This window comes from Stenella coeruleoalba, assembly GCF_951394435.1.
Source record: "Stenella coeruleoalba genome assembly, chromosome: 15".
Taxonomy (NCBI): domain Eukaryota; kingdom Metazoa; phylum Chordata; class Mammalia; order Artiodactyla; family Delphinidae; genus Stenella; species Stenella coeruleoalba.
Window position 1 is genome coordinate 11,780,523 of NC_137161.1, and position 26,673 is coordinate 11,807,195.

The 26,673-nt window shown below is 40.9% G+C and overlaps 1 protein-coding gene across 6 annotated transcripts in view; it reads left to right on the forward strand.

Moving 5' to 3' along the window:
* Positions 1 to 26,673, forward strand: part of B4GALT5 (beta-1,4-galactosyltransferase 5) — a 154,070-nt gene that overhangs the window by 104,469 nt on the left and 22,928 nt on the right. For all 6 annotated transcript variants that reach the window (XM_079946470.1, XM_079946471.1, XM_079946472.1 and 3 more), the window contains one exon: positions 23,351 to 23,485. In XM_079946470.1, coding sequence (XP_079802596.1) covers positions 23,351 to 23,485 — 135 coding nt within the window. The remainder of the gene's footprint in view (positions 1 to 23,350; positions 23,486 to 26,673) is intronic.

Below are 26,673 nucleotides of genomic sequence, written 5' to 3' on the forward strand. Positions count from 1 at the left end.
TGTGCTGTGGTGCTTTGAGTGCTTAAATTGGGATTTTCCCAGAGTGGTAGTCCTCATTGTTGCCATGGGTTTTCAAGGTAGCCTAGAAGTTATTTACCTCTCTTCACGATCAGAATAACAATATGGATAAAAAAGAAAAATTGTATGGGAACTCTTTGTAATATCGTCACAATTTTTCTGTAAAATTATTCTAAAACAAAAGGCTCATGAAAATAATAATAACTGTGACTCAGCAAAGGGCCACTCTGTTCTAATCACTAACTTTTGGGTCTGACATTTGTTATATCCAACCTTCACAAGACTGTGAGAAGTTCAGTCTTGATCTTAAGACCACACTGCTGTGCAGGGTCCAGACTCAGACCTTGGTCTTATATGAATGAAAGACTAATCCTACCCCATTTCGCTTCCTCTCTGTTTACCGGGGAATGAGGATAGAATTATTCGAACAAGTGGCTCTTCAGTGTGTCATTTAAGTCTACACATAAGCCTTGATTTTTTTCTGTTACAGAGCCACTAATATTGCATGGCACATAATTGATTTGCATGCTCATGTTCTCGGTATGTGGCCTCCATCAGTTCAGGGACCAACTTTTTCTTTTTTTCTTTTCTAATTAAAATTAATTCTAAGCTAACATGTGAGTGCTAGCCATACACAAGGTCCTGGTCTTAGAGCTTTGCATTTGTTACTCATTTTCCTTACCCGATGAGGTAGGTGGTGTTATTTCCCTCATTTTATAGGTGAGGAAATTGAGGTACAGAGAGTCTAAGTAACCTGACCAAGGTTCTTCAGTTACCATGTGATGAAGCCAGCACTCAAGCCCAGGTAGTCTTATTCTGGAGGCCAGGCTCTTAAACACTAAGCTGTAGTCCCATTTTAATGTCTTTGGATCCCCACTGCTTCGTAGTAGACACGTAAATGTTGATGGGTGGTTAGATTAATAAATTAATGAATATAAAAGCAACTCCTTGGAGGGTGGAAACAATGAAATTCTGATTTTATAATGTATTTTCCTTTTTCAGTTTAGATCAGAGGGTATAAACTCAAATGCTGGTGTCTGTAAGCACTAGACAGGCCCTGGTGAGGATTAGAGTCAACTAAAAAGGTGTTTTCTGTTAAAAGGAGAGAGCCACTAGGCTACTCAGCACCTGATGATTGCATTAAGGTGGGAATTGCATGTCCACTTTTGCTAGATCTTCCAATATTTCAAGAAAATCTAGAAATCTGGACTTTTCTGTGAATAATAATAGCAAATATTTAAGTAAATATAGTGCTTATTATGTTCTAGGCTTTATTTTTAGTATGTGACGAATATTAACTCATTTAATCCTAAATGAGGTAGGGATATTGATATCCCCATTTTATGGATGAAGAAACTGAGGCACAGAATGGTTAAGTAATTTGCCCAAGGTCATTCAGCTGACTAGGATTTATCCCTAGGTAGTTGCTCCAAAATTGATACTTTTAACCACTAAACTCTCTGGCAGTTAATTCACAGTTTGAAAGTGAAAGGAAAACCGGAAGACACCTGATAGGCCAAACAAAACACATTTGTGTGTAGTTTGCAACTTCTCATCTGAACGTTAGCTATTTGTGAGATGAAAACAATTTATTTCTAGGATAATTGCTTCATTAATCATTTTCAGTTGAGAGTTTTTATCTGCTGTATACAAACTTATTTCTATATCATTTCTCTATATCTTTATTTTTCTCTTACAAAGGAATATAAGGTTACATAAAATGCAAACATTATAGAAATATATAATCTTAAAAAGTCAAAAATTCTGCGTAATCCCACCTGTTGCTCCAGGTAACCTCTATTTAAACAGCCTGCTACATGTTCTTCTAAGCTTTTTTCTAAACAAAAACTAATGTGTTATTAGTTTCTGAGCCATTTCAGGTATACTAGTGTTGTTAAATATCAAAATTGTATTTGTTAAACTCTCTGCCTGTAGGGCTGGTTTGTTACTTGGTAAATTCAAAACCTGGAGTTCTTACAGATTTCCTTTCAGGTTTTCTTGGTATTCTTGGTAGTGGGGCAAACAATTTACTATCATTCTAACATCCTTCACTTTACTTGCATGATACATTTTTCTTCTTTAAAATATTGCTTATAAAAACTAGAGTTGCCAATTTTGTTAGCACATGGTTGGTTGGTTTTATTTTGCAAACATATCATTTCTTTAACCTACTTCATCAAAGCAGGAGTTGTTTTTACTACTTCTGGTCTTTTCAGCTAAGAGGGTAATATGAAAAGCAGTATTAATGGGATATTGGAATAGAATAATAGGAAATGTATCGAATATTAATTAAAATGTCAACTTTTGAAGATTAAAAATAAAGTTCAGTAGGATATGAATAAATTGGAGATTACAGCTTAAAACAGGTTTCGCATTGTGAGCACATATGATATTTATTACTTAATTGCAACTCTAGACTGGTGTTTGATTTTTTAATTGAGAAATTTAACTGTATTTGGATGTGTTAGAAGCCAAAATTGTGTTTTCAGATTCTTTTAAAGTACAGATCCTAGTTTTTCCCATCTCTTTTGTTAATCATTTGATTTTTACTCCCTACGATTAGAATAGAAATCTTGAATTTAGCCTTAGGCTCACAAACTATACCATGCATACTCTTTGAACTATAACAAATTTATTGGGCTGTTACAGTATGCCAGGCACTGTTCTAGGCACTGGGATACATGAACAAAACATACAGAAATCTCTGCCCTCATGGAGCTAATATTCTAATGTACTGAGGTCAAGTCAGACAAAAAAGAAAATTACGTACCGTAATAGGTGATTGGTGCTATGGAGAAAGATAAACTGAGAGGGGGAAGATAAACTGGAGGATGGGGCAAGGGCTGCAGTTTGAAATATAGTTGGGTTAGGGAAGGTTTTGCTCTAGTTGCACAAGCAAAACCGTGCCGTTGTCTGCGGAAGAGCAGCCCCGTGTGGCCGGTGGCCTTGAGGTGCTAGCTTGCCTGGGGTACCCGCGGAACAGCAAGGAAGCCGCGGTGGCTAACGCAGAGTGAGTGAGGCAGACAGTGGAAAGAGATGCCGGCAAAGGGGCGGGGAGAGGTGCAAATCATTGCGAGCAGGGGAAGACAGACTGACGCTGTAAAGGGCCAGCTGTAAATGTTTTAGCCCTTATAGTCTCTATAGCAACCACTCAGCTCCGCCCGCCCTGTAACTTGTAGCGCTGAAGCAGCCATAGACAATACTTAAACCAGTGGGAGCGGCAGTGTTCCAATAATACTTTGTTTACAAAAATAGGCAGTGGACAGGATCTGGCCTCCAACGTTTGCTGACTCCTGATTTAGAGCCTTGTAGGCCATTGTCCAGAGTTTAACTTTACTCTGAGAGAGATGAGAATTCATTGGAGGGTTTGAAGAGGGAGGAGTGAGACCATTTGACTTCTGTTTCAAAAGGATGCTGCTGGCTGCCTGGTTGAGAATGACTGTAAAAGGGGGTGAGAGTGAAAGGGTAGAGTTACCACTAACCAGGACAGGACAACTACAGTGGAGCAGGTTTGTGGGCGGGAAGGACAGTGATTTGGCTTTTGACCAGTTAAGTTTGGGAGGACTGTTGGACATCCAAGTGGAGATGTGGAGGATGCAGTTGGTGTACAGACAGGGTGTTTGGGGAGAGGTCCAGGCTGGCCTTACAAACCTGGGAGTCATCAGCATAGATGTGGTACGTAAAGTCCTGAGACTGGATGAGAGAAGCAGGGGAGCAGCGGTAGCTTTGTCTGCACTGTTTTGGCGCTTTGGGAGTGTTGATCCTTCTGACTCTTAAGTGGATTTTATTTATTTATTTTAATTTTAATAAAAATATTTTTTTGTTGAGGTGTAGTTGATTTACAATATCATGTAGGTGTCAGGTGTACAGCACAGTGATTCATTTATACATGTATGTGTATACTTTTTGAAATTCTTTTCTTGTATAATATTGAGTATAGTTCCCTGTGGTATACAGTAGGTCCTTGTTGGTTATCTTAAATGGATTTTAAATACAGAACTTTTATGCCCCTTTGGTTAGGTTTATTATTTATCACCTGTAATTTTATTGTTATAATTCTAGTTTTTACATACAGCTTTTAAAAAATTGTGGTAACATAAGCAAACTTAAAATTTCCCATTGTAACCACTTTAAGTATACAATCTAGTGGCATTAAGTACCTTCACACATTGTGCAACCATCACCACTGTCCATATCCAGAACCTTTTCATCATCCCAAACAGAAACTGCACTCCTTAAGCAACAATTCCCCAGTTCCCCTTTCTCCTGGCCTTTGGTCATCACATTTCTACTTTCTGTTTCTATGAATTTTCCTGTTCTAGGTACCGCATGTGAGTGGAATCATACAATATTTGTGCTTTTGTGTCTGATTTAGCATGTTTTCAAGATTCATCCATGTTGTAGCAAGTGTCAGTGCTTTTATTACTTTTTAAAACTTCTTTGAATAATTAATATCTCTTATACTGAGTCTTATTTCTAAGAGGAGTTCTTCGCTACAGAGCAACCTCAATAACCCAGCCTTGTGTCCCAAAATACTCATGGTCTGTGTGTCTGGAAAGCTTTAAGAGTTTGTGAAGTGCCTCTTCAGCCCATGCATCCTTCTTTCTTGCTTGTGCAGCTAGTGAAACAATGGTGTTGATACTGAGGAGCCGGATGACTTACTCTCTGGCCTACATGACTTGATGGATTTTCTGATATTATACGGCATGTTTAATCAAAGGATAAGCTTGTCTCATTTGGGATAGATAGAAAACCTGAAAAAATGGCAGCTTAAAGGCAGCAATCAAGTCAGAATAGATTCCTTCTGGTAATGGGCGGAGAGGTATTTGGGGGAGCGTAATTTTACGCCGGCTCATTTGACAAATTGCTGAGCTTGGGGCAAAGTCCTGTAAGTTTGCCTCTCCCTTCAAAGCAATTACAGTGTTATTTGCCATATCTCCTAAATAACCTCTTCACTCTGCTTGATAGCAGCAGTGTTTATGGCAGTGAGTGCATTGAGGAAAAATCTGGCTCTCCTTTGGGCTTGGGGATTGAGTCTGCTGCAACCTTAGCTGACATGTGAACATGGTGATGTTTGTTTAACCAACATTCGGTCTCATAGGCAAGACTCAGTGATGTTCCTGCCTGGAGTGAGAGAATGACTAAGGATAGAATGAAAATTAATGTTCAGCTTCACTTCGGGACTGGCAATTGCAGAAAAATCTTTGTTAGTTAAAAAATAAAATAAATTAACAAAATTGGAGGCAAGAAGTCTTTTTCAAGACGCAGTCCCCGTTTAGTCATTACCAGTGGGCCTTTCAGGTCATTTCCCATAGTTCACTGAGCCATCCCAGCAGTGCTGAAAAGAGTCAGCTGTGATGAGAGTTGAAAAGGAAGATCAAAGTATCCATTGTTCTCTCCTTTTGAATTGTGGTTGGCTTTGGGTCTTGGCCCTAGGTTTTATTTTTTTTAATAAATTTATTTATTTATTTTTGGCTGCGTTGGGTCTTCGTTGCTGTGCATGGGCTTCCTCTAGTTGCGGCGAGCTGGGGGCTACCATTTTTTTTTTTTACCCTTTGTTGCAGTGCGCGGGTTTCTCATTGCGGTGGCTTCTCTTGTTGTGGAGCACGGGCTCTAGGCATGCAGGCTTCAGTAGTTGCGGCATGCGGGCTCAGTAGTTGTGGCTCACGGGCTCTAGAGCACAGGCTCAGTAGTTGTGGCACACGGGCTTAGTTGCTCTGCGGCATGTGGGATCTTCCCGGACCAGGGCTTGAACCCGGTGTCCCCTGCATTGGCAGGCGGATTCTTAACCACTGCGACACCAGGGTAGCCCTGTTTTTTTATAAAATGGAAATAATAATACTTCATCAAAATTAAATGAAACCCCTTGTCTCTTAATTTTCTTCTCCATCAAGGCTTGTGCTAGGACGAAGTTTGAGAGGAGTGTGTCCTTGTTACACTGTTATATCTGTCTCACTTTGTCCTTCCAAAGACCTGGTGAGCTCCTGGATGGCTTCCAGGGCTCAGCGATTATGTATCTTATCAAGTACACATTGGTAGGCATTTTTCAAGACCTCATGGCCAGCTGATTATAAGTCTTGTCCTTCAGAGGTAGTGCCCGCCTATACCAGAGGGTGTATCCACTTAAGGACTCCTGGCTGGTGTCTAGCTTGTGGCTACAATAGGAAGGCATTTGCATTCTTTGAACAGTAGATGAATAACTCAGGAAAGGGCCTAAACTCTTGTCCAGCCAAATTATTACCCACCTGTCCTGGGCTATAAATAATGCTATGATATGCATTTAATCCTATTTGAGTCCCAGGGTTGGTTCTGCTTTTCTGTCTTGCTTCCCTTGGGCTGTCTCTGAGAGATTAGTAACCAAGTTGACCTTCATCTTCTAATTTAGCCCAGGAGCCCTAGGCTGTATCTGATTGGCATCTGAGGAGGGGTGAGATCTAGGCTCTCTTCCAATGTCATCTGATTCTCCACCTTGCCATTCTCCTCTGCTCTGAAGAAATAAAATTTGTTTACCCTGAGTCCTAAGATGGAAAATGTCTTTAGAGCATATGCTAACATTTGATTTAAAAGATATTTCACCTACCACGTTAGCCAAATCCATATGTAATTTTGGAGAGTATGACTCTTGTATTGTGTTCTGGTTATATTTAATTTTTGTTTTATCTGTTCAGCTGCATCATAAAAAAGGCAGTTTCAACTCTTTTCCTCTGCAGAGAATTCCACTTCAGAAATCAGATAAAGATCAAATAGAATTTAAAAAGCCTGACTTTAACATAATCACCAAGGGTTTGCACCTAGCATTTGGGATTAGAGATTTGTGTGTTTACAGTCTAAATGGTGTGAAAGGGAATTAAAAAAAAAAAAAGAAATAATAGTACACTTTAGCCAGTGTTGAAGTTTCAGTGGATTCAAGATCGTGCTGTCCTGGAAATGCTGCTTTGGGGAAACTGGAGTGGAGGTGTGGTGCTGAGCAGGTGGGGGGAGGTGGGGTAGAAGGAGATTGTGAGCATTTTACCCTATTCAGTGTCTAAGGTGTGATCTTAGGGCCAGACTTTGGGGAGGGAGATTACTTTAAGACTTCTCATACTCAGGGTGAACTTGTACTTGAGTGTGGATCATCTTTGCATGATAGGTGGTGAGGCTGTGGTTATCCATGAAGCCTTGTGTTTCCCCTTCTAGCCCATGCTCCCTGACTGACATCAGAAAGTTGTAGCACTTTCTGGCTAATACTCTTAAGGTTCTTCTGAAAAGATTGCAGAAATACCTCCAGGAACAAAGAAGTTATCAACACTGTAGCACCTTTTAAAAGCTAGGCACACACCTCATAGGGTGCTTTTAGGATACCGGAGTCCCATAATTAGAATGATGATGGCTTTTATGTTGTAGAGGAACACAGAAGTAACTCTTTGTTTCTCAGGATGACTCCCCTTCCTTACTCACCAGAAAGCAGCAGCAGCTAGTCATGTTAAACACGGAGGATGAATGTCATTGAACCTTATTCTTTTAAAGAGTGAAAACTATTGTTTGGTTTTTTCTCTGTCCTTCCCTCGAGATGGGCCAGGACAGGCCGTTCACAGTCTTCTGTCCCTTGTGCCTCCCCTGCCTTCAGCTGGCTTCCTACTAGTTTTATGTGTGCCAGCTCTAGTCCTAGTACCAGGAGGCCTTCACAGACTTCACAGCCACTGCACAACTGCCAAGTGCAAAAAGTGTGCCCAGAAGAGCAGCAGGGCTTTTTAAAGAAGGAAGAGATCAATTGGCAGGTCCATTTGCACAGGGTCTTGAAGGGACTCATTCATCCTTCTCTCTCTTTTTGGTTGGGGGGAAGAATGAGGTTGGCACAGTCTTCAATTAATAGCTTAACTTCATCTCCGCTTTTATTACTGCTCCCAGCGTAAATTATTTAGCACAAACACAGGCATAATCTCATAAAATTACTTAGTATTAATGTCCTGCTGTGAGCATCATTTTCTTGTGTTGTGCTCTAACCACAAATTAGCAAAAGACACTTCAAGACAGTCTTCTGTGGATCCACTTAGAGGGGTCATGTGGGTAGAAGGTTATGGTTGGTGCTGCCTGATCTTTTTTTTTTCTTTTAGGTGAATTTTTCTATTATTCTTATGTACTTCACAGCTCTCCTAGAACAGTTTTTTTCTTTTTAACTCACTTTTTAACCTGATAATATTTCAGTTCCTTAAAAATTTGCCAATGACCCCATCAGTAGACTGAGTCATTTTATGAGCAGGGATCCAGAAGGTGCCAGGCTTTGTTTGAGGAGCTAGAGTTGGGGTGCGGGGGAGAGGCAGTAATAAAACTCTAGCCAGAAGCCTCAGGGGCTACAGTTGAGTTCAAGAACTAGGTTTGTTTTAGGGTGGCCTCAGAGTACAGCAACCCTACTCTAAAGATGAGTCACTCACTCACCCCTTTAATGATTTGCTCGATCGTCGAAGTAAAGTCTAGAGCTGAAAATTTTGCTCCTCTTTAATAGTGATCTAATTGTGAAAAGCACAGATGGCCACCGACAGTTTATGAATGTTACGCGTTTGCTGATTTTATTTTATTTTATTTTTTGAATATTTATTTATTTGGCTGCATTAGGTCTTAGTTGCGGCACGCGGGATGTTCGTTGCAACATGTGGGATCTTCTGTTGTGGCGCACGGGCTTCTCTCTAGTTGTGGTGCACGGGCTTAGTTGCCTCACAGCATGTGGGATCTTAGTTCCCTGACCAGGGATCGAACCCGTGTCCCCTGCATTGGAAGGCAGATTTTTAACCACTGGACCACCAGGAAGTCCCGGCATTTGCTGATTTTAAAAATAACTGTGAGAAGGGAAAACCAAGGTGAGAAGAGAGACTAAAAATCAAATGGCTGCGTTAGATTGTGGATTGTCAGCAAAAGACAAAAAACAAAATCTGGGCAATTCTAAATTTGCTCAGGTAGTTATTTCTAATAGTTCAGGTTTTCCTCCCTGTACACTGAGCCCCTAGTACATTCATCGTAATAGGTTATTGGTCAGAGGCACCTGCTGACAAACCCACAGGGTTGTAAGCAACTTTGAACCCTGGAGAGCAGAGTTGTTGGGCGTGGTGAGAAATGTTAATTGGCCTCTGATAGGATTCTTATCCCTTGATAAACTTACTCCCTCTGGCAGTCTTGTTAATACTTAAAAATAAAGTGCTAAATCTATTACAAAGGACCGTAATTTAATTTTTTGACATTTCAGTGCTGTATGGTTGCCGGCAGAGGGTCAGTGTCATAAGGTCTTTGGACGTACTGTAGTGTTTTTGATTGTGGGGTGTGCAGGCCTAGGAATTGTCTTTTGTCTGTTAATAAATCCAATCTCAGGAATTAGCCATTTTTCTTTTGGCCACCCTACAACTGTAATTGAAGAGAACTGCAAACAAGCCAACCTAAGGAATATGTGAAGGGAGAGGGAGGCACAGCTGGGTTTGGTCTTCGCTGGAATCTTTTCTCCTCCCCTCTATTTTCATCCCAAGCACATGCTTTTTCTGTGATAGTTGATTTCTCCTGGGAAGCCTTCCTTGTTTTCGTGCCTTTAAGATCCAGGCAGTAGGAGCAGAGTTGTCTGAGATCCTGGAGAACTGCTGACGTCCATTGTGGCTGGAATTGGGGAGTGGCAAGATCTGAAATTGCAGAGACAGGGGAGAGGTTTTATGGACTCAAAAGTCATGCTAAGCATGAGGAATTTGAACTTGACCTTGAAGGTGGTAGAAAGCCATTCAAAGATTAAGTGAGGGAGCAGGAAGATTTATTTATAATTTCTCTTCAGCTTTCCTGAGGAAAAGAGTAAATGCAACTTTTGTTTCCAAAAAGAAAGTAAAGAATTAAGGAGGGGGGCATAGAATAGCCACTGAGGGGCTTCCCTGGTGGTGCAGTGGTTAAGAATCCACCTGCCAATGCAGGGGACACGGGTTCGACCCCTGGTCCGGGAAGATCCCACATGATGCAGAGCAGTTAAGCCCGTGCGCCACAACTACTGAGCCTGTGCTCTAGCGCCCACGAGCCACAACAACTGAAGCCCGCAAGCCTAGAGCCTGTGCTCCGCAACAAGAGAAGGCACTGCAGTGAGAAGCCCCTGCACCGCAACGGAGAGTAGCCCCCACTCACCGCAACTAGAGAAAGCCCACATGCAGCCAAAAATAAATAAATAAATAAAATAAATTTAAAAAAAAGAATAGCCAATGAATGCTTTAAGTTTTTATGTGACCATCACTAAGGGTATTTACTCCCTGTATTATAATTTTTGACCCACTTACAGAATCTTAGTATAGCATTAGTATACTTTAATTTAGATGTAGTTGGCAGGTGAGATACATCCAAAATCAGACTTCGCCCCCAAATTTTTATTATGAAAAAATTCAGACATACAGAAAAGTATACAGAATAACACAGTGAACACATTACCCTCCATCTAGAGTCAACAGTTATTACCACTTCGCTTTATTTATTTTAACTCTGGCTTTCTTTTTTCTTTTTCCTCTGAGCCATGTACAATTAAATTGTAAGTAGACATCAAGTTTTTTTTGTTTGTTTGTTTTGCCATGCCGTGCGGCTTGTGGGATCTGAGTTCCTGGATGGAACCTGCGCCCTTGGCAGTGAAAGTGTGGCATGCTAACCATTGGACTGCCAGGGAATTCCCAGCATCAAGATATTTAACTCTAAATACCTCAGCAGGCATCTCTTTAAAATATAAGGATATTCTCCTGTATAACCACAATACTCTTATTGCAACTAACAAAATTAACTGTACTTTCATAATATCTTCTAATATCCAGTCCATATCCCAATTTCCCCAGTGGTGCTGAAAATGTTACTTATAGCTTTCCTCCCCCCAACTCACATTATTATATCATTATATTTGACTATGTCTTTTTGGTCTCAGTCTGTAGCTGCTTGCCCGGTCCTCCAACCCCCCAGTAACTTTCTGAAGAGTCCAGGCCAATTGTTTCATAGACTGTCCTACAATGTGGAATTGCCTGGTTTGAGTTTGATGTCTTCCTTAATCCCCTGTATTTTTTGTAAACCAGAGATCTAAAATCTTGATTAGATGTAGGTTAAAAGTTTTTTGGCAGGAATTCTCTTGAAGGTAATGTTACCTTGTTTTAATGTTAGCAATGCCCAGTTTGATCCCTTCGTCAAGGATGCCTGTCTAATCTCCCCATTGTAAATGTGTACTTTGCCCTTGGCAATCAAGTAATCTGTGGGAAGAATTTGTTTTTAATGTTCCAGAGTAGTCTTATAAGTTTTGAATACGATTTACACTTTACAGCATTCCCTTGTAGAGTAGGTTGGCCCTTCTGTTTCTGTGGACTTGGTGGGCCTTGCATTGCTGTAACATGTGAGCATCACTTAGCTGAAGAAAGAAGAGTTATTGTCTGATCATTCTGGATCAAGTGAAAGGCAAAGCGATATTATAGATGACAGCAAATGAGTGGCTCAGAAGACCCCTTTCTAGGACTACAGTTTGATGTTTGCTAAAGACAAGCCATCTGGTCTGGAGGGAGGGTTTCATACCCACAGGGTGTTAAGGGAAGACCTTGTTTTGCTGAGTGTTTATGCCTCAGAGTCAAGACATTTTCAAGTGCTTTCTTTAGTAATTTTTGTCTTTCTGTAGAAATCATGGCTCTGATTTCATGTGTTTGACAACTGGGTTGCTAATTTCAGCTAGAATGATGCCTTCTGGAAACACTTAACTTCCTAAAGAGTAGATAACCCTATTAGTCTGTTACAGTCTTCTAGGGTAAAAATAATATGATTATCATATATTATCCCCATAGGACATGGAGAATAATCTCCTTTCCAAAAGAGGATCAGGAGGGAGACCAAAGAGCTGTCTACGGAAAAATACTTTGGGATCGTGGGATGGATGGAGAAAACTTGCTTGATGAAGTTACAACTAGAAGCACCAGAAGTTTTAGGATAATTATGAATCATATGGGGGTAGGCGGAAGTAGAATAATGGTTTGGGGTTGGGGAAATTATTGGGGTCTGGAGCAGTAAAGAGGGGGGGATCCTTAAGAAGGCAAAAGCTCGGATGTGTTTTTGTGTCCCTCCCCCATATAAAAATGTATGATCATTGTTTAAAAAGATGAAAACATCATTGTTTAAAAAAATGAAAAAGACCATGTCCTAAGGCAGCATTCCTAGAGTTTGTTCCTAGATATTAAAAATAGGTGCTGTGTGAAAAAGGCATCCTTAGTAATTCTGGAAACTTTGAAATTTTGGATCAACTCAAACAGATTTGGTTACTGCAAGAATTTCCACTGCTGGAACAGAGACTCTCTTTATCATACAAGGGTTTTCTGACTGTCATGGAAATGCTGCCTTGTAACAGCAAAGGAACTATAGAAGACCCATAATTCTACTGAGCAGAAACGACACTGTGAACTTCTTGATGTACAATTTCCAAAATTGTTTTATGCATGTATTTTCCTCTGTGTCTTTTACTTTAACACAAATGTGATGTCCCGTATACATTGTTACACAATATGATTTCTTTTCATGAAGTAATGATTGCTTAGTTTTCCATGGTATGACTCTGCCACAGTTTTTTCCTCTAGTCCTTTTGTTGCTCATTTAGGTAGGTTTGTGTTTTGCTTTTATAAATAATACTGAGATAAACATCCTTGGACATACTTCATATTTGTCAAGTTATTTCTTTAGGATGAATACCTGAAAGTGGGTTTAAAGAGAGTGATCATTTCACTTTGACATAGTACATCGCCAGGTTGCCCTCTATGGGTTATATCAATTGATGTTCCCTTCAGCAAGGTAGGAGACACCTATTCTGCCACATCCTCACCAACATTCATTATTGTCAGTCTTTTGAATCCTTTAGACAAGCAACTTTTAGCCTGATCCTAAAATCTTATGTTATATATTTGCAAAGGGATAGAAGAAACTGAGTTGTAGGCAGATAGCATTTGAGTTAAAGAAATTCAGCTCTTTACTATAGAATTGTTTTCTTTTAAATCATCATGAAAATGCAATTTTTCAACATGGTCAGGGAGGAAGAGAGGAAATATAGGGAATTAGAAGCCCTGTGTGGACCCATGTTCCCTCTAGATCACTCCAGTGTGTATGGAGAAGGCAGTGGCTCTGGGAATGTGCTTTCCCATCTCATTCAGGGTCCACTCCCAGCTTTATCATGAAGAGGGCTGAAGCACCGTTGTTCTGGAAAGGAAGGCCGGGGTGTAAGGACAGCCAAACCCTACTCCCTATGGAAAAGAAGGAGTGAGAAGGTAGACAAATGTAAATCTGAGGTGTTTGTAAGTCAGTTTTTCCCAAATGAAGAGAGGAGAAGACAGTGAGTTTATAATTGTGGTATTTTGAGCTGAAAGAGACTTTGCAGTCTAGTGATTCTCAAGATCCAAAGGGAAGGGAGAAGAATCAGAATTTACAGGGGTTTGTGTGATTTGCAAAAGCACATTCAATATTATATAAGTTTATGTCTTGAAGATATTCAGTGTAAATATAAACATTTTTATTTGCAGAAGATCTCCTATGTATATCAATGATGGGGGTCAGGCTTGGTAGAAAAGGATAAGGAAACTGTATCCAGTTCAGTAATGCCATTGTACAGATGGGGTGGTCAAGGTCCGGAGAGGACCACAGAGCCAGCCAGGGACAGGACTCGAACCTCTACCTTTTTCCCTTAGAATAGGAGGGGTTTCTTCTCCTTCCCCTCAGGTCTGTTGTTTGTGCAGTGTAGATATACTCTACTCCCAAGAGAGAAAACTAGAACACCTTGTCCATGCGTAAATTCTTGGTTTCTGTAGGCAATTCTAGTCTAAGAAGCTCTTCTGGCCTTCAAGGTAGGGAGGACTTAAGGAGAATGTGGCAGCCATTATTGGCAACCTTTCTAAAACAGAATGTGGATGTGGAGATAGTTCAAGTGTGGCAGCTGCGCACTTTATACACCCACCTACCCCCTCTCCCATTAGCCTGACAAGCAAAGAACGGAATTGTGAATATCTTGTTTATAAATGTCATGTTAGATAAATTCAGTCTGGCTGGAGGAATCCTTTATTTGTCCCTACTGCATATTAACAACAACAACAAAAAGCTGTTACAGAGAAAATAGGAAAAACAGAAGAAGGAAAAGTCAATTCATATCACTGTTACCCCCTACCATCTAAGCATATTAGTAAATTTGCTTCTAGTCATTTTTTGCCTTATGCATGTGCTTATTCTTTAGCAATAATTACCATAATATAACAGAACTTTTTTTCATATTCTTAAGAGTATGATAGTCTATGCTAGGTGTTCCACATTTATTCTGTTTATAAGGTTTCATGGCTTTTGCTTTTAAAGTTGTATAAGATTCTACCAGGAAAATGTATTACTGTTAACCTATCTGTTCTTTAATTGTTGCTTTTGAGTTGTTTCCCAAGTTTTTGTTTTTAGGAATAATTTAATTAAAAACTTCGTGCATAGAATGTCCTCATATTTAGGATAATTTCCTTGAAATTGCTAGACCAGAGGATACGGGTATTTTTATGGCTCTTTGTTGAATTTGCAAATAGTTTCCCCAAAAGGTTATACTTTACACTTACACCAGAAAAGTTAGTCAAGTATAAGTTTCACTGTGCTGTCTTCTGGCTTATAGAATCTTTCTTGTATGGTTGCAGAAAAAATAGTCTACTTCTCATTTGAGAAAACAAGGCTCACCTCCACCAAATGGCCATAACAGCATGCTGTGTGCTGAGCTGTAATTCAGTAATTTAATAAGTAGCTAAGTGTCTACTGTTTATCAGATATTGTAGATGAAAAAAAGAGTAAGACAGTCTGTACTCGTGAGGAGTTTACAGCCTGCTGGAAGAGATAGGCTCACATTTATAGGGGTCATGGTAAGAGTTTATCAGCTGGGAAAGAGTCAAGACAGTTGTAATCTTGGGGGTGGGATGATATCAGGAAAAGCCATGAAAAGAGCCATTAAAGCTTAGTATGAACAGGTGTCACCAGAAAGCATTCGTACAGAGGAGTGTGAAAATTGTCACACAGTTGCTCCAGAACGTTAAAATAGATGTGCCGAAGGGTATAAATTTATTGTCAAAAAATTCCTTGCATCTTAAAAAAAAAACCCAAACAGCTTTCTTTTTTTCTTCAATGTTTGTCACTGTGTACCCACACCTTGGGTCTTCATCTCTCTCTGTATAGTATGAGTATCCAACATTTTAAGTAGATCTGAAATGCAGAAATTTGTGATTCATACTAAAGCTTCAAACTGATAAAATTTTAATAAAATTCTAGGGATGTACCAGACTATACCATGATCATTGGCACCACCACTGAAGTGGAATATTGGAGGCCAATCATGTATGAGTTCAAGGTAAAGATTCAGATGAAAGGAATCAGCGAGCAGAGTGTGGTGATGACAGCTGTGGGTTCACAGGACTCCTGGGCATCCAGAACCAGGGAGATGATAGAACATATTTGTTAAAAACCTGGACTCTGGAAACAAAGACCTGTTGGGAAATCTTGGCTCCAAATAGTGAAGTTACTTATATCCAGACCTCAGTCCCCTCATCTATAAAATGAGAGTAATGACCTACCTCTCGGTTTATTGTGAGGATGAAATGGGATAACGCAGAAGGTATTTAGAAAGGCACTGGCACATAGGGGACTCAAGAAATGCATTGCTTTTTACAGGAATCTGTCTCTTTATAAGCAGAATAAGTGGGTTCATTCTTTACAGAACACCTATTGTGCGGAACAGTGAACACTGATAATCTCTGATTTGGGGAGTAGAGATCAGTTATTTTTCAGGTTCTGGTATTTCTCAGAAAATATTGATCCAAAAAAGCCATGCAGGTTTTTCAGATATTCTAGCATGGCAGAAATCAAACTTCAACATTCCTATGACATATTCTGTTCGTTGTTTCCCCTTGATTTTTATTATATCTCATTGGTGTATTTTATATATGGGGGCAGGAGGAGAGAGTGAGCAGCCTTCCTGTTTTCTTCTATTTATTCCTTTTCTACTTCTGTTCCTTTTATATGCTCTCCCTTTCCCCATCCTTTATTTTATTTTGAAATCATATGAATGTGAATGGTGTATAATCCTTGGTCCATTGATTTGTTCCATTGTTTTCCTGGAATGTACTTGACCCTGTTAGAAATCATACATTGTTTGGCCTGTAGGGGGTGTTCAGAACAAAGATACCAGATGTGAGTCAATCCCGGGAAAGAACACCTACTCTGATGGGCCCACTGAATGCCAGGCCCACCTTAGCCCGCCCCTGCCCCAGCTCTCCCCGGCTGTGTATCAGTAGTACTGGCTTTATATCTTGATGTCTTTCACTCCATCTGCTTGCTTCAAGATTTGGCAGACAGGGCATTCCTCCTGCTGCTTCATGTAGAGCGAAAATACAGTCTTTGGTAAGATTTGGCACCCAGCTTGTAGTAACCAAATGGGATTCTACGTACAGCACCTTATTCAGTTCATCCAAAGAAGTTTCTCCCTTTAAGGAACTTGGGTCTGGATACTAAAACGCTCAGTCTTTTATCTGGAGCCCTGAAATTGAGTAGGGGTGTATTCACTTGTTTTGATTGATTCCTACTAGTTGGCCCACCTGAAATCTGATCCTGGACTGTTTCTTCCATGTCACGCCCCTAAGTATAGCACATAAAGCCTTTTGTGTTCCTGTGCCCCTCTGCTTTTCTAACTCCATCCCCACCCCACCGCGTCCTCGCATTTTGGCCATACATACCCTTCATTCCAGCCATACCCGACTGCTTTTAGTTCCTTAAATGTATTTTCTCCCTTTGTGCCCCTTCATTTGCTCTTCCCTTTCCTATTTCAGCGCTCTTCTTTCAAGACCATATCCTAGAGTCACCTCTTCTTGAGAGTATTTTCTGATCCCCCGCGTCACTATGTGAGTTACAGCCACTCTCCTGTTCCCCCTTACAGACAGCACTGGCTACAGTCTCCTTGTCTGGCTCTTTGACTGAAGATAGTGACAAGATCTGTATCTTATTTATAATTATCATTTTATTCACAGAGTGAAGGGCAGTTCCTGGCACACAATAGGTGTATAATGAATGTTTACCTGGTTTGCCTTTCCCGTTTCTTCCTATAAAAATATGTGTATAAAATTTCACCTTATGTCTTGAACAGCCAGCATAACACACACACACACACACACACACACACACACACACACCATACTATTGATCTTTGCTTTTTTCCAGTTAACAATATATCCTGGGAATTAGTTCATAGATTTTCCTCATTCTTCTTTTTGTTTTTTTTTGGTAAATGTTATGGAAGTATAGCATACATATTAAAATGTGCACAAGTCAGTGAGCAGCTTGATGACTTTTTCCAAAATGAATATACCTATGAAACCAGTATCCAGGTCAAGAAATAAAAGATGACCAGAAGCCCCCTTTCCAACCCTCCTCCCCTGCCCCACAGATAACTCTTCCCTGGCTTCTGACACTACAGGTTAGTCGTGCCTCTTCTGGGGCCCTGTGTACATAGAATTACGCCATCTGTGCCCTTTGGTGTCTGTTCCATGTGATGCATGAGACTCATCCATGTGGTTGCATATAGTTGCAGTTTGTCTCTTCCGGTTGCTGTATAGTTTTCCAAGATTCAAATAGGCTACACATTTTTAATCTGTTCTACTATAGATGGACGTCTGGGTTCTTGCCAGTTTGGAGCTATTTTGAATGGTTCCTCATTCTTTTGTGTAGCTTCACGGTACTCCATCCATGTGGATGTACAGTAATTTATTCAACCAGTCTCCTTTGGGTGACATTTAGTTTTTTTCCCCATTGTTTTCCTATTACAAATAATATTGCACAAGGTTTTGAATAAACTTGTGCGTTATATTAAGGAACATTAAAAAAACAAACAACTTCGTGACGAGTGAGAGTACCAGAGAACATTTTTAGGGAAAAGCTAATCTATTTGGCAGCTCTGCTCGGTTGGTGAAAAGGAATCGCTGAACTTTTCTTAAGAACAGTTTCGTGCAATGAAGCTGGTTTACTCAAAGCATTTTGAGTTCCTCTCATAAAGGAGAGAGAAAGGCTTGAAATCCCATATCCACGCCTTGGGCACAGCTGAGTTTGGAGGTCTCCACTGTTCATTGTCCTGACTTAGATACTCATTTATTCGAGTGTTCACTGTGCATCTTCTGTGTTCCAGACACACTGTTCTAGCTACCAGGGGCATAGATCCTTGCCCTCATGGAGCTCACATTCTAGAGGGTGATACCAAGACAAATAAGAAAAGGTGTAATAGAAAAATAAAGCCGGGAGTGTCTGGGTGTTGGTGTTAAGACAGATTTTAGACAGTGCTCAGGAAAGGAATGGCTTTCTTTTTCTACTTCTTAATGCTGTTTTAGCTTACCAAGCCAGATGTAACAAACATTAAGGATACACGTTTAGGTTAAAACAAGTTGTGAACTCTCAAGTATATAGAATCTTCTAATTGTCATTTCCTCCTGGGTTCAGTTGTGTCAAATGATTCTGCTCCTAATCGGGAATGTCAGATTTCATTATCTAGTGAGGAATTTTTTATGAGTCAGAGTCATTTATTAATGTGTGTGTTCAAGTGAAAATCGTGTTACTTGATTCATAGGGATATGGAAGCTGACTGGAATTCTGATGGAGAGAGGAGATGGTTGCCTTCCTGTTAGGAGGCCCGGTGCTTTGCTCCCGGAAACTCTCCAGTTAAAGCCATGGCCCAAGGCTGCTTACATTGGCATCTGGACGGAAATTTCCAATTATGTAAACCTGAATGGGGCTTATTTTTCTCAGCTAAGTTATGATCATAAGAGATGCCTCAATCTAGAAACAGGGGCTGGATAATAATTACCATTTCTCGTGAAAGTGTAAAAAAGCTACTGGTAAGCCTGAATTGGTAGTAAATGTTATTTTAGCATTTATCACACTGCATTATACCTTCTTCTTTAATTGTGTCTGTACCTTATTCTGTGTTGTCCTGCTCATCCTTGGCCCACAGTGGCCTAGAATTGTGTGTAAAAAAATAAAAAGCACACAGGAAAGTAGGGGCTCAGCAGGTACTTGTTGACACAATTAAGCATTTAACAACCATGTGCCAATTAAAATTCTTTTTTCTGTGATTCAGCTACAGTTGATCAGGAACACATTACTGGAAAGTACCATTTTTCAAAGAAACGTTCAGCAAAGTGGTATGGAACACCTAACCTCACCTCTCTCTGTTTTTGACTTCACTAACCATGTGACCTTAGGTAAATGACTTCTGGAGGACTTTACATCTTTATCTTAAATAGGAAATCAAGATGATATCTACTTCACAAAGATGTGACTTTTAAATGAGATCATTTAGATTGAAAGCAGCGCACATATACACTTCCTAGTTTAGGCCAGAACCATGGGCTAAATTTAGTAACAAGACTTTTAATAGGGACACTTGTAAAGGTCCTACAGTTTGATCTCTATAACCAACTGCATGAGCACAGAACAGAGGAAGTGTAGCTTAGCAGCTAAAAAGATTGAGTATTTTGCCTCTAGCAAGCTTAATGTGAATCAGTAATATGGTGTGACTGCTATTTACTAACAACACTCAGCAATTATCGATCGATTATCTACCATGTAATGGAAGTTTTAAATTCTATTAATAAAAATACCCAAAACAGAATTGCCCAAAGTGAGTTCTGCAGAGAATCACTTGATGCTACTAGTTATATTATGTGGGGGAAAAGGGGCTGGTTTGGGAAATGGTGGATTAGATTATTCAGCCTCTCCCCTGTAGGATTTCTTTGGCCTTGAGTTATTGTGCATTTGCATCTCCAAGAGGGGGCTTTAGCTGACAGCGCTTTGGTAACAGATGGAATAGGGCTGCTGGTAGTTCTGCTTGTTTCTGGGCCCATCAGACTGCACCTGGACCACTGTCAGCCTGGGCACCACTCTTTGTCAAAGTGTAGACCACTGGGCGGGTATTCAGAGGACAGCAGCCAGGATGGGGAGGGAAGGTGTGGTGATGGCAAGGGCAGGGGGCTCACAGAGGAAGTGGGGCTATCTAGCATGGGGTTGCAGGAGGAGGTTAGGTGGGGTAGAGGTGAGGGTGGGGGGAGGTTGAAAATGCCTGTCTTCCAATATCTGAAGTGTGGGAAAGGGACTTTACTGTTCTGTCAAGGGGCAGGATGAGAACCAGTGGGTAAAAGTGGCTGGAAAACATTTTGGACCCAACCCAAAGTAGAATTTTCTTTGAAGATGGCTTTATTTTACTTATGATTCTGTGTTCTTGGAAGGCATAGTTTTTGGGTGGTGTATGAGGAGGTATTGAAAAGTGTTCTTTAAAATCCCATCCAACCCTGAGTCTGTGAATTTGTGATTATTTTCTTTTGTTTGGCAAAATTTATGTCTTCAGCCTTTTGTTTTTTCAGCCTTGTGCTAATTCCTGTGGATAATTAGAAAAAGCATTGATAATACATGGTTTGTGTAAATTTGTTAATTGAATGACAAGACTAACACACGAGACAGTTAGCAAACTAAGACAAAATGTAAACAAAAGGCAAAATTTTGACAATCTTTAACAGTACCACAGACATTCTAGAAGGGGAAGACTGGAGAATTATATAAACTGGGGTTTGAAGGATTAATGAGATTTGGATGGCAGAAAGGAGAGCAGAAGCATTGCAGATCAACAGAAGCCCAGGCATGCAGGCAAGAGACGTAGAAGGCTTTTGAGGAGCAGTGTGGCTAAATCTGTAATTAAGAAAGATCCACCGGGCTTCCCTGGTGGCGCAGAGTCTGCCTGCCGATGCAGGGGACGCGGGTTCGTGCCCCGGTCCGGGAAGATCCCACATGCCGCGGAGTGGCTAGGCCTGTGAGCCATGGCCGCTGAGCCTGTGCGTCCGGAGCCTGTGCTCCGCAACGGGAGAGGCCACAACAGTGAGAGGCCCACGTACCGCAAAAAAAAAAAAAAAAAAAAAATCTCCTTAAGAGCAATCATTTAAGTCATGTAGGTGTGTGAAATCTTTGAGGGACAGGTTGTGGCTAGAATATGGATGAGCAAGTTCTTAAGTTCAGTGGTTAGAGCGTAGGTCCACCTGGTTCAAATCCATCCCTCAGTGACCTTGGTGAAGCAAGGTGGAGAAACTGAAGCCTAGAAGTTGACTCTAAGTTGGATGGTATTACTTGCCTCTTAGGTTATGAGGATTAAACAAGATAAAGAATTAGGTAATTAAGTGCTCAATAAATGTTACTCACTATTATTTATTAGGTAGCTGAAGTCTCCCTAGAGCCTTGGTTCTGGAAGTGTGGTCCTCTGACCAGCCACACTGGTATCACCTGTGAGCTTGTTACAAGTGTAAATTCATGCGCCCCACTCAGACTTACTGAATCAGGGTCTCTGGGGGTGGGAGGCGTAGAAGCAGCCTTCAGAAAGCTCTCCAGGCAATAGGCAGGGAAAGGTTTGAGAACTGCCCTAGAGGAATCCTACAGAACTAAGAAAGGGAGGGAATTTTTAAAAGAGGGGCTAACAACATTGCCCTTTACAGTGTAGAAGATAAAAAGTTCAGAGAAGATGAAATTCGGGAGAAAGGAGGTAGTGTATTTTTTGCAGTGCCTGACAGCTTTACACACAATGTTCAATAAATATTTGTTTCTATGTTATTGAAGACAACTGGTTTAAGTAGTATGTTGGGGATAGAAGGAAGATTTAATATAATATGTATAATATACATAAGTCTAAGTGATTAAAAAATATAGTACAGAACCATATTAGAAATATGATATTGGAAGAAGTTTAAATCTTAGGCTTAACTACCTACCTACCTACTATGACCGGGCACAGTGCTCTCTGCTGTAAATAGAAAATGAGATGCTACTGTTGTTTTCAGAGGCTTCACAGCATGGTACTTTCTTTAAGGATTTGAAGCTAATTTTTTTTCCTGTAACTTTTTCTTGCTACAGAGAGTAAACACTGTATCTGATCTATTCTCAGCCAGTGCCAGGAGTTAAGCATGCAGTTGTCTTCCAGTCACAGCCGGGCCTAATCTGAAACTGCTCCCTCATTTCTAAAAGCATTCTGAACATTGATTTCTTTTGTTAATTATTTTACGGCTCTGGATTTATCTTAGAGATGATTAGAAATCTTTTGAAAGAGTTTATGTCCCCGTTTAATGTGGGCCACCTGATGTTTTCCACATTGAGAATTGTGCCATTTGATTTGTCCCTGTCCCCACCCCCATCACAAGTACAAGCACCACACAATAGCTTGAAATAAAGTAAATAGACTTCTAAGCTTCATCCATTTAGTCGTTATTTACTGCCCATTATGTGCAGGACACTGTGATAATAATGATGAGACAGTGTCCACAAAATATGTCTTGCTGAAGAACCAGGACCGCCCGAGGCTGGGTGTATTGAGTCTGGAGGAGTGGCCCAGCCTCTCTGCTGCATACCTGCCTGGGGCCTGGTTAGAGGTCAGTCAAGTGTTCAGATGATCCCTAGCACACGCCAGAGTTTAGACTTATAAATGTGCCACCCCTGAGATTGCTTTCCAAAGATGACGATGATTGGGCGGTTAATATGGTTAAGAATATGTGTTTTTTTGTTTTGCTTTGTTTTTATTGAGATATAACTTGCATATAACATTATTTTAGTGTCAGGTGCGCAACATAATGATTGGATATTTGTATGTATCATGAAGGGAATATGTTTTAACTGACACCTGGACCAAGCCCCCTGCTCCTTTCCCATTGCTTTGAACTTTGGGGCTGAGGTGGGTGGGTAGTGAGGACTGCTAACATTCTTTTGTTATTTTCTTCTTCTCTCCAAATAAAGCAAAGAAAAATAGCTGGAACCTTCATCACCACTTTCGAAAGATAGCCAGGACCAGACCTACATCTAAGTGTTTCCAGAAGGCAGGGCAATTGGTGGTTTCCTTTCTCTGAGAATAGTGATTGAGTATTGAGAATGTGAACTTAAAGAGAGCAGAGATCTTTTTCAGAATGTTTTAACTGATCCATAAAGGTCTTTCTGATCATAACGGTGCTAGAATACAGCTTGGGTATTTGAAGACCAGGTAGAATATAATTTTTTTTCATTTATGGTTTTTCTAAAACTGCTGAATATGGACAGAAATACCCCTAAGTTCTTCTAGCTACCCAAGGAATATTGGTGTCCTGAAAACATAGAACCCAGTATGGAAAATAGAAGTTACAGCATTTGTAGGGTTTTAGAACTGAAAGAGGTTTCAAAAAGAAAAGGGGATAAAAAAGAAAGAAACCCAAAGTTACGTGGGGTTTTCTGTGTGTTTTACGTTACTGATTGCTTTTGAATTAACCTCTTTTCCCTCCCCGTCTGTTTCCTGCAGTGAACACCTACCTCTTCATGATGCAGGCTCAAGGCATTCTCATCCGGGACAACATGAGAACGATCGGCGCTCAGGTTTACGAGCAGGTGGTTCGGAGCGCTTATGCCAAGAGGAACAGCAGCGTGAATGACTCAGGTATATTTTTAGTAAAGAGGTGGTCTGCTCAGAGGGCCTCCTCCCAGGAGTTCAGCTAAGCGGTAATGATGGACCCAGGAGTGAACATTTCTGCCTCAGTCTTTGGAGCTTTTACCTGTAACTTTTATTATCTTATAAGCACTAAGTATATAAAGAGGGGAAAAGAACATCGAGGTTAGATGGCTTTGCCTGACATTATATTGTAAGAACTTGTTCCCGAATCGTAGTTTTCACTTTAACTACTTTTACAAAAGACTGTACATAGCAAGTTCTTCACCTTTGAGAGGAGGCTGCCTTTTTTATGTCTCTCTTTTTAACTCTTCCAAAAGTTGAACAGAGGAAGTATTTCCAGATGGTTAAATGGGTCTGTCGTGAAGCCTCTCCAGTCTCCAGCCAGGAATGGTTTTTATTTAGAAAACAGATTCTGAGATTTCATTTTGCTTCGCATTCATGATTTGCCACTTCTTTCTTTAACTGAGGACTAATGTGCTTCCCCTGTGGCTTCTTAGTGATTTCACTCAAGCCTAGTATTATAAAATATGTATATTTTTAAAAATATTCTTTCCTCCAAATCAATCCTTTTTTCTTCTCTAGTAAGTTCTAAGATTGTCCAGAGCTCACCGTAGAATGTGAAATTGCTTTGCAACCGTCGCAAGTGAGAATTATTCTGGGGTGTTGGGATATCAAGAGAAAGCATTGCCTCTGAAAGGGAAGTTAAATCCTGAGAAGAACTGACCACGCCGTAATTTATCAGTCTGTCCTGCTGGCCAGTTTAGCAGCAACCAAGCACTACAGTTAGCAAACCCATAAGCTTTGGTACTTACTTCCTTTCTTCTTGTTTGCAAAGAGCGAACGATCAACTTTTCAGAGCTTTTCAGCCAAATTGTGGCCTCACGGGACAAACTGCCTGAGCTCTGTACCGTACCGGGAAGAGGAGTCCCTGCAGCTCCTGAAGTCAAGGGAGAAGGCCAAGCAGATTTTTGTTTCCTAATTCATCCTGTGTGGTGTTCGGTTTTAACAGATGATCCCACACACATTGTCTCACTTGACTCGGATATGGCTCCATCGGGTAGGCAGGATTTTGTTACTTCCATTTTTCACATGTACAGGTAATCTTGGGGGTGTTGGAGTGGCTTGGTCATGTGACTTTCCCTAAACCCCGCCCGAACCTGCTTCTAGTTGGGTGATAAAACTCGGGAATACTTTGACCGCCATTCAGAGCTCTTTCCCCTGTATCACTCCAGATAAAGGAGCATGTGTGCTGTCATGACCTTTACCCAGTCCATGTGTTCATGCCTCTCCAAGGTTAGAGGTTGCTGGGGCTTCTCTCTGGGCCATTGGCGAGGTAGCCTGTTTTCTCTCAAAGTTAGAGGGTGCGCAGCAGGTCTCCATCCCTGCACCACTGCTGGTCTTGCAACACAGGTCATGCTAATTCCCTGAGGGGTTATTGTCCTTGGAAGTTGAGCAGAGAGTGAGTTGCACCCTTGGAAGTCCTATCCAGGGACCCATTGTTACTTGAATTTGCATGTGTTTATCCTCAAATTATCATACACTAAAATAATTCTTCCCAGCATCCCTCTGGTTGGACTAGTTAATCATCCATTGTGTGTTTAATGTGTCTCTCTTCCTCATAAATCGGAAGTCTTTGCTGTCGGGGCCTGCTTCTGATGGGGTAGATGATTTTTTTTTTTAACTTGGAATCTTTATTCTTTATGATTTTGTAATAGCTTATCCTTAGTTTGGTTAAGCAAACTCTAATTTGGCTATGAGAACTCTTTCAAATTTGCTAAAGGAACTATGATGATAAAATTATACAACAAGTTGGGAAAAATACCCGTGAAATGACACAACTTTTTATAAAATTGTCAGGTTTCAATTCCAGTAACCCATAAGACAGGGCCTAAAGCCAATTCATAGTCACATCATTCCAGAATGAGGGGCTATTGCCAGAAACTTTATGGGGTGGGAAAAGGAATAAAAGATGGTCAGTGCTGATAAATACAGGTTTAATGGTACAGCGCTCTCCACAGACAGCTACAGAGACTATAGACTATTATCCAGAAACTTACAACCATACAACACAGATCACTTAGCCAGATCTAAAATAAACTGGCTTCTTGTAAATACTACAGCCCTTCTTCCATCCAAAAATGACCCTAATCTCACATGAAAACAGTTACTGTAGGGGAACCAGAAACCCAGCTTTGTGGCCCAAAGTAAAAACCACAGGAAAAATAGCGATTCAGTGGCTAGGTGGTGAAAATGGGAGATCTGGTGCCCTTCACTGCGCTGCTTTGCTCTTCTTACTCCTTTTGTCCCCCTTCTCCAGCCCACCCACGTTAGCTCTCAGTAGACTTGAACAAGCCATCTGAAACTGAATCATTTCTTCGGAGCTCACCACTGTGCTGATCTTCCTTTTCCCATCAGTAGCTCTTAACGGACACTTGTCATCTGAGGCCTCAAAGCCCTCCACAGAACCCTTCCTTGGAACGGCTTTATTAGTTCTATCATCATCTGCTCGCTCTCCAGCGGCACCATCCTGGCGCTGCTGGCTCCGCTCCGTCAGCATAAACGCCCTGGGGTAGATGATTTGCTTGCATTATCTCATAGGCTCCTCACAAGAACTCAGTAAGATAATGACTGTGTCCCCCTTTCAGGGATGAAGGGGTCGGGGTTATAGGATTCTCTGCAGCAGTGGGGTTGGGACTTGCTGACCTCTGAACCCCAGCAGCGCTCCTCATTGCCTGTGTTGCCTTTGTACTACCCCTGGTACCTGGTACACTGCCTAGCACATAGGAGGCATAGAGTAAATGATGTTTGAGTGTGTGAGTGGATAGATTTAACAAGAAAACACATTTTAAGTGTTGTAACCTAGTTCTGAGATTACCATCTTGATTGGCTTTTATTTTATTGGCACATCCTTGGTGAGTAAGTGTTGAAGAGGAAACATCATTTCATTGGAAGTTATCCAGTAGAAACCAACTATTTTTATTCATTTCAAAGTAATTTTCTGCCTAGCACAGTCAGAAAGAGCATTTGGGGCCTAAAGCTGCTGAGATAGCCAGATGACCACCACTGCTGACCCCGGCCACTCCCGCCAGGAGCACCGTGGGTTTGGTAAGAGTAGCCTGGACTGAGGTAGTTCATGAACTGTGTTGCCCCGCTCTGGAAAAAAAGTGCTGTGGCAC